Source organism: Aulostomus chinensis, chromosome 14 (genome assembly GCF_037954235.1).
Source record: "Aulostomus chinensis isolate RoL2024-O1b breed Wild chromosome 14, RoL_Achi_v1.0, whole genome shotgun sequence".
Lineage (NCBI taxonomy): Eukaryota > Metazoa > Chordata > Actinopteri > Syngnathiformes > Aulostomidae > Aulostomus > Aulostomus chinensis.
In genome coordinates this window covers 18,095,845-18,104,816 of record NC_141333.1, presented here as the reverse complement: position 1 = coordinate 18,104,816, position 8,972 = coordinate 18,095,845, and the positions used below count along the sequence as shown (strand labels likewise).

At 38.8% G+C, this 8,972-nt stretch overlaps 1 protein-coding gene across 1 annotated transcript in view; it reads left to right on the top strand.

Moving 5' to 3' along the window:
* Positions 1-8,972, top strand: part of notch2 (notch receptor 2) — a 53,247-nt gene continuing 44,275 nt past the window's right edge. The window contains exon 1 of the mRNA XM_086223767.1: positions 1-348. Coding sequence (XP_086079893.1) covers positions 276-348 — 73 coding nt within the window. The 5' untranslated portion in view covers positions 1-275. The remainder of the gene's footprint in view (positions 349-8,972) is intronic.

Here is an 8,972-nt window from a genome sequence, read left to right as displayed (position 1 = left end):
CTCAGTGACTTCAGTGACTGCTGAGGTAGAGAGGTAGAAGACTTTGTGAGTGCGGCGTGTAACTAATTGGAGTTAAACTTAAGTGAATTTTTACCTTCAGAAGAGTCGGGTCACATTTAAAAAACGAGTCAAGATGTTCTAATATAGTTCTACAAGTCGTCTTTTCGCCTTAATTGTGTGCGAACCGTATCCAACGAGATCGTTTTTGAGAACTAACCGTCCCGGGAGACAGCTCAAATTTGGGCTGGCGACCTTATGTGGATTTTACAGAAAATATGGAGCAAATACCCGGTTTCTCCGCGGGAAAACCTCTAGTGCTGGTCCTCTGCTTCATACATTTATCTCTGGGTGAGTATCAATTTGACGAAGTGCCATTTTTTTTATCTTTAATCTTCTCTTGATCACGTTTGTTGCCTCTATCCGCGGGTCTTACATAGCATCACTACACACACACACACACACACACACACACACGTACAAACCCCTTGCACACTTTTGATTTTACTAGACAGGTAAAATACGCTGAAGAAGTAACTTCTATAATAGTAAAAACAGAAACTTTCAGAAACCCGAAGGTTAACATAGCTAACATTTCAGGCGTGATTGTTCTGCTTTTGCATCTTTTAAGCGAGAAAAGACACAACAGACCCTAAAAAAGCTAACTTTATGTTTCTTTTTTCAATTTAAGCCAACATCCCTTTTGAGTTCAGTGTATCACTGCGCTTCTCATCCTCAACTGCAACTTCTAAAGTTAATTTGGGATATTTTGTATTTCTGCTAATGTTAAATAATTCTTTAAGTCGTTTGGACTGTAAAGTTGTTTTTTTTTTTTTAAAAAGCAACCCCCACTGGAGTCTCTAAATTTAAAGCTAACTTATACCTTTGTTTTGAATAAAGAATAGTGTGGTTCGCTTGTTTTCTGACCTACATCTGTGTTCAGTCTGAACTCCACCGCTGCCCAGATGTTGAACGTCGAGAGAAATTCAAAATGGACACTTTTAGGCTGCCCTGCTGAATTAGAGGAGCTGACACCGATGAAGAATTAAAGATGGAGCCTACTGGAGCAAATATCTAGAAATATGATTTTAGTCAATACGTTTTTTGACTCAAAAGGCCTTGTGGTCCAAAGTCAGGCAAATGTACTCACTGTACATGCCCTGAAATGTGAAATTCTTGTTGTTTAGGAAGTGCTTCACTTACCATCAAACAGGTAGATTAGTCATGCCATAGAAATTAACTAGTTATAATGTGAAACAAAATCTCTCAAATTAGGCACTTGATGGGACTCTGTTTTCCAAAGATCATTCAGGGACACTTCCATGAACAAATAGTAAAACTCCGCTCACTCAAGGCCACCATATTAAATGACTTGTAACACAAATGTGCTGCATTTTTCCTTCTAGTGGGCAAATTACATGAGTTCAGAAAATTAGGAATTCACAAACACGTATGAGTTCTTTTCCCATCAGCATGTTTTGTTAGCAGAGTTATTTAAAATACTTTGATAGTCGCAGTGTATGCTGAAATGTAGAAAATGAAATAATGTTTCTCAGTTTAGCATTTAACTATGGTGTAAATACAAAGGTGCATTAGCACTACTTAACCCCTGTGTTTTACAGAGATACACATTTTTATGCCTTATTTCCCATCTTAAAAGGAGGATGGATGGCCTTATACTCAATCTCCCCTCATTGTCCATCCTCCCATTCATCCATCCATCCATCTATGCTGCTTATCCATTAAGGGTCAGGGGGCTGGAGTCTATCTCAGCTGACATTAGGCGAGGGGTGGGGTTCACCCTGGATGGGTCGCCAGTCTGTCGCAGGGCCATATCAGGAACAATGAAGGGTTCAGTATCTTGCTCAAGGACATGGTCACAGGGGGAAGTGAGAATTGAACCAGCAACCCTTCGGTTGCTAGACAGCCACGCCACCTCTGAGCCATGCCGCCCCCTCCTCTCATCAGTGCTTTCCATATATATTCCCCATGTATGATTATTCCAAGTATTGAGAATGTTTGATGCAGACTTGGATCATACTGTCACTGAAGGTTTTAATGAACCTGTGTTACCTATCATACCCCATCTTTTCTTTTGATATTCTGATGCCTTCTTTTTCCTATAGTTGTGTTAGTGCCTGCTTTAAGAACCTAGCTGACCAAAAAAGGCCTCTTTTGGTATTTACTATTATTTCTCCTGGACATTAGGTGACTTGTAGTAAAGAGGTTTCACAAAAGATGAAAAGACAATGCAGAGGTGCTGCAGGCAGTGCAAGGAGAAGCACTGGAATGTTGTTGGTGTTTGACATTCCACCCTCCCTCTCTCTTTCTCTCCCTCTTTCTCTCACACACACAAAAAGTGAACACACACATTGAACTTTTATATTGTTTTGAGTGGCACCATGCTTTGGCCCACTTAGCAAAATGATTGTGATATGTGCAGAGAAACAGTGAATTTCAGATACTTGTAGCATACTGTGTCGCGTTCTTTGATAACATATTGGGAGACCTGAGGTAGACCTATGCTGCAACAAGAAGCTGTCACCTGAAAAGAATTTGCTCAAAAAATATGATACTTTGTCTTCATGTTGCTGCACGGACCAGTTTATACCAACTGGTAGTTATTAAGGTATTATACAATGTAACTGTTTGTTCTGTGGCACCAAATACAGCTGCACTCCAACTAGCTGCTACATGATAAAAGCCTGACAGTCGCTGGTTTGCTGGTAGAAACCTTTTTAACAAAGCAGTGGTTTTGCATCTTCAGTTCTTAACATGACAGTTGCCATCCATCATCGTAAAAGACCTTAATTGTTTTTAATGTTGTATTTCCTGTCCCATTACCTGCTGATTTGTTCTTCTCCTCAAGTCTCAACACCCTCTGTGCTCTATTTGATACTTTGTCATCAAAGCAGACCAGCACAAAAAATGTACTAATTTACAAGTAGAACGTACTCTTTTAAGAGTAGTTGGTCAAACTATAAGCACTACAACACAATACCTCCTCTTGTGATATGTCAATGTTAGCCAGCTGCCAGCCCTCTTGGGTGGTGAATTGAAAAGTTAATTTCTGACCAGGCCTGTGTGTGGTAAACAGATGGTAACATGCAGCCTTTTTCTCCTCATCTTTATTAAAAAATTGTAATCCCTCCATAACTAGTAACAACATAGTAAAAGGTACATTGTAATTCAGCAAGTTCCTGCAGTTCGTTTATCTGATTGAACGGAAGACATTAAGAGTGGAGACCACTGTTAAGGCCAGTAACCCAATAAACCTTATTCAAGAAAGTTTTCAGAGAGGTTCATGAAAAATATTTCAAAACCTTGTAATGATTTTATTTTCCTGGGATCGGCTTTGGATTTCAGATCTGCTCCAAAAATGTAATAGGATCTTTCTTTGCCAGTGTATCACCCCTCTCCCTTTATCGGTGGCATCTTTGGGGCACACGACAGTGTTGTCCCTCCATTATGTGGGCATGTAGATGGTTGCATATATTTGCCCAGTGCAAACAGCTGCCAGCTGACATGCGTGTGTGTATCTATTTGCGTGTGTGTATGTATTGCATTGTGGATACTAACTGACAAAGACCAGCAATTGTGCTGCCCATGGTTTACTTGAATCTGACTCAAGCTTGAGCCTGGTGTGAAATGTGATTTATTTGCACCATGCTTCAGCAGTGTGCTCCAAAGACAAAGATATTTATTGAGCTACCACAACAATGCGTTATTTATTGACCCCCCAGCTCTACCCACTGCCTTGTGGTTTTATTATTAATGTGGCTGAAGACATCCTCCTTATGACACTTTACCAAGGATTAGCTTTCCCTTTGGCTTCTTTTTTGTCCTCTTTTCTCTGCAAGGTCAAGAAGATGCTGTTCACTTTCACCTCAGTGTGAATGTGCATGTCTCATATATATGTACATATATGTATATGTATATATAAATGTCTATACATATATGTGTGTAAGTCTCTGTATATACATATATATGTATGTATGTGTGTGTAAGTCTGTATATGTATGTATGTGTGTGTAAGTCTGTATATACATATATGTATGTATGTATATGTGTATGGGAGAGAGTAGTAAATAAAGGGAAGAGATGTTTGAGAAAGAAGTTGAAATTTGTAGGACTGGGCCTTAGATAACTAAAGTCTGTGTTTTTATATACATTTTCTAGGTGCCTCCAAACTGCTCCAGATTAAAGGCACATCACACACACAGTTTATAGGATATAAATAAGGTTGCAATGCCCTGATGACCTTTTTTTTTGGCACAATACAGATAATCTGTAAGTTTTATTTTTTTCTGTAGAGTAACATGTTTACTGCCACATTAATGACGTGTTAATTTATGTAAATTAATTTATACAATTATTAACAGACTAAAAAAAATTATGTCAAATCAGCACTTGAGCATTGCATCTTTGGCTTGTTGCAATCCTTGTCACTGTCAGCTGTAGTAATAGCAGCATGTAGGAAAGTGGCCCGTTACTGTTTTATTTATATCCGCTGCAGGTTTAACTAACTCACCATGCTTGCATATGACTGACATGTTTACATTTGGATGCCTGTCATGCGCTGGCCCTGTGAACAAGTTGGGAAGCAGGACTGCACTCAGCCGCAGACATCTGTCAAATATTTTTAATGAAAATTGTCTGATTATGATCAGCAGCTGATCGATAAGGGCATGTCTAAATTGACATTTTGAAGCTGACCTGTTGCTGATATGGTTAAAGTCTTAAGTTATCGATCTTTATTTTGCTTCATAGTGCTAATTCAGCACCAGCCCCTGCTTGACCAGTTTGTGCTTGGTGTCTTTAATACTCCTGCATTAAGTAAAATGCCAGTTGAAAAGTAAATGAAGCTAGTTGTGTGCACTGCATGAACCAAATTCACTTTTACCATAGGGGGTTGTGTTTGTGACTTTGAATGTCAGGGGATTACAGAGAGTTGGGTGTGCACTGTTGAACAGGTTAGCAAATTAACAGGGAATTACTGCAGCCTGCATTCCTTCGCCAAACAGGCCCGAAATCCTGGAGACAGGCATTCAGAGTGCACAGAGTAATGTACTGTACCAAGCAAGGCACATAAGGTATGAGAAGGAAGGAAACTTCACAGAAAAGCTTAGAAAGTAAATCCTGTATAGAAATGGGTCAAAGCATTGATGTAGCCCTATGCTTTGTTTAGGATTTAGAGCTCATATGCCTTTACAGCTTATACTCCATGTGGAAGTAAATAGAGATGCACCCATTGCATGTTCGTCACAGATTTCGATGTTCCTGTGGGACCTGTCAATACCGATTTCGGCAGATTCCCATTTTCTGTCTGAGAGCGAAACTTGACAGAATATAAAAAACAAAATGTTTTCTTTAATGGAATTTTTTTTCCCCATAATTAAAAAAAGATTACTCTTAAAGTTTCCCCCTAATTGTTCTAAGTTACTAGAAGTTATATTAAGTTAACAACTCTTAAAAATAGTATATAAATAAAGTACCCTCCTTCTGGAAAGAGGAACAAATAAAATTGTGTATTCAGCTGTGTAAAACATATATTTTATTTATGGAGCAAATGCAGCTGAATGCAGCCATTGAAGGACAGGAGAGTCTGCAAGCTAGTTCTTGTCTCTGTGCTCTGCCTTTTACCTTCAGCCGCTTTCCACTTTGTTAGCCTCCCAAAAATGGGCAAGTTCAATGAGATGATTGAGTTTTAAGAAACTGATTAGGTTATTTGTTCGGGATATTTTTGTTGGGGCTCCTCCATGGAATATTTTGGCCCTAAATGTTTTAAAAATTGTGAGCTTTATGTCGTCCTTACCCACAGTGAAGAACTTCCACACAACTCCCACTTTCCACCAGGCACGGCTGCTCGGTGTTCTTAACACATGCTGTCCAGCACTTTTGTCAACACGCACGGTTCAGTGTATTTGGTCATTGTCTCTTGATTAATGTGAGTATGTGTGTATATTGTGTCCTTTTCAGGTCTGTTGACAGATAGCCTGCATGTGGTGTTTTATTTTGAAAGTTGACAGATATACTATGCTATGAACTGGGCTGGATCAATTTTGGGTGGAACATTATCCAGTTAAAAGACAGACTTGACAATATACTATACTATACCTTGAACTGTGCTGAGTCAATTTAGGTGGGACACAGATTTGACAACCTACCAGTTGTAATAACTTTTATGTATTTCTATAGATTTATGTATTTAAGAGCAATTCTAGAGGAGAGGCGGATGAGGGAAGTCTTATCTGTCCAAATCAGGGCAGTTGAATGTGACTGTCATTTCATTAGTAGATCAGGTTTCAATGCTTCACATCATCCAGTACTCTTAACAGTGTTCTTATGTATACATTTTTTTGGGGGCTCTCTGTTTTTGTTTTTTCTTCTGAAAATACACATAGTATGCTTTATACAAAAAAAAGCTGTAGAAAAATGTGCATGTCTGCCTTGTCAGGCCTGATTCTGGGTCAGTTGCCTTCAAGTTTGTTCTAAAGAAGTGATTTTGCCTTAAAAATAGAAGCAGCAATCCTTTATTATCAGTGTTTGTTTTGGCTTGGTTTGTTGGCTTTGACAGCCTTATCACGGCCTGCATTAATTAATGCTCTATTTATATGAAAAAAAATCATCAGAGCTCAGCTGTCACTTAAAGCTTGAGCAAAATTCTTGCTTATTAACAAGTCTGCATCAAAATAAAACTCAAAATAGGGTTTTGTTAAATGTAGGGTTCACGACCAATAGGTGATGACCCATGTGGGGGTAGGGTTGAATTCAGTTCACATCTGAGCCGTTTTAGCCTCCTGAGCCAGGTTGAAGAAAGTGACTGTTATTGCTGTCAGTCAAAGCTCATTAATGTAATGGACTCATGACAGACTGATGATAATAATAATGCTAACATTATTTGTACTGTAAAACACCAAGTGAATGTCAGCTAAAAACAAGAACACAATCAGTGATGTTGTTAGGTACGCATCCTGCGTCCCTGACGCATTAAAATATGAAAAGACGCAGTAAATTCACCACCCGCGCGTCCCAGGGACACACCTCATTTTTCCCATGAAAAACCATACATTGTGAACAACAACATGTGTTTAAAATCACAGTAAGTAGCAAAAGAATCCTTGCCGTCAGTGGACCTGACGAGCGCTGTTTCAACCCTTTGCCTATTAACTCAGCGCAGACATGATCCCCTTTAGTACAGTATCGCGACATGCTAGTTTAGCAGCTACAACAACAACTACCGCAGATTTCATTTCAACAATTAAAGATACAAACTTCTTAGTAGTAAATAAAGTCACGTTTCACCTGTTATATGCTGTGTTCACTCGATGGTTGAACGTCTAGGGGATGTGCTCTAACGAAATTTTTTTGGGTTGGGACTCGGCGAGAGCAGTCGCACTCCCCCCCCTCCCCCGTGTGTTCCTGACCCCCGCCTCTGCCCTCTGCACCTCCCTTGAGGTGGCAGCGCCTGTTGGCTGCAGCCTGCCCCGCCCGGGCTTGGTTGGCGCGGCTCTTGCTGCGACGCCTCACTCTCACTTGCCTCCATTGGGTCAACGGACTGCTCAAGTTTAGCGTACATACACAGCAAATGTATATGTGCTGTTGTTAAATTTCTGAAGTGTACCATTATTACTTTCAATCTGTAATAATTGTGACGGCTTGTGATAGTTGTATCAGGCTTTGAGTTGTGATCTTTAATTGCCCCTCGGGGATAAATAAAGTTATCTGAATCTGAATCTGAATCTGAAAAATATGTGTGGCAATAAAAAAAAAAAATACTTTGAATGGCGAAAAAAACATTTTGAACATACCTGTTAATTATAGCCATATCTTACCATACCACCATTGAGAGAGTTTAACACTACAATTTAAGCAATAGAAGAATATAAGAAATAGAAAGAAATACATTTTTTAAATGGGGACCCATTGAATTTCCCAGGGACCCACTCAAATCACCACCTGTGGGTCATGGGGACTCACTATATTGAAAACCTATCAACATCTCTGCACAACTTTTCATATATATACATATATATATATATATATATATATATATATATATATATATATATATATATATATATATATATATATTTATATATAATATAATATAATATATATATATAAATCAACGTAATTAATTACCTGCAACGTCACATTGCAAAGTTCATGCCATGTCACTGTCATTGTCAGGAGTATCGTCATCCCTGACTCTTGCTGCAGGGAATGTGCAACTGATCGTGCTCGCAGCTGGAATTCTGCTAGTACTACTAGCTAACATCACCGCAGGAGACTTACGCTGGTTTTTAGGCAATCAAAAACGATACAGTCATTGGCTTTTAGGTGTTGCCCAATATTAGATGCACAGTGAGCATGGCCTCCTTCAATTCTGGAAAGTGCAGCAACACTTTGACCGCTTTCAACTTGTCATTATTACTGTATGTTCCAGAGCTGCAGGACATGACTTAATGATGTTCTCACAGGCTTGTGGTGTTCAAGATTAATTGGAAAGTCTCCCATACTCTGTTTCATCCCATTCTCTTATGGTCAGTCCAATTTTATCAGGCACCAAAAATTTGGCACCTTCTGATTTTACATGAATCGGTATTCACCAGAACCACCTTGATTAGGTCCAGTATGCCAAAAAGTACCAGAGAAAACTAGTCACCCTCTGCTCTAAACAACTGATTTTCATTTTGCCAGTTTACTCTTAGTTGTATTGAGACATAAATAATACATAATAAAAAGACAATGTCTGACAAGAGGGGAGAATAATCAATTCTTCAATATGCAACTGTGGGCTGAAATACTAAATGCTACAGTATAAAAATATTTTTAGCTGTGTTTTGCACGTATTTTATTGAATCACAGTATGTATATCATTTACATATTGTATAATTTATGTAGACAATTTTGGTAGATTTCAGTAATTGAAAAGGGGCAAAGATACTACACACAATTAGAAAATCAACAGA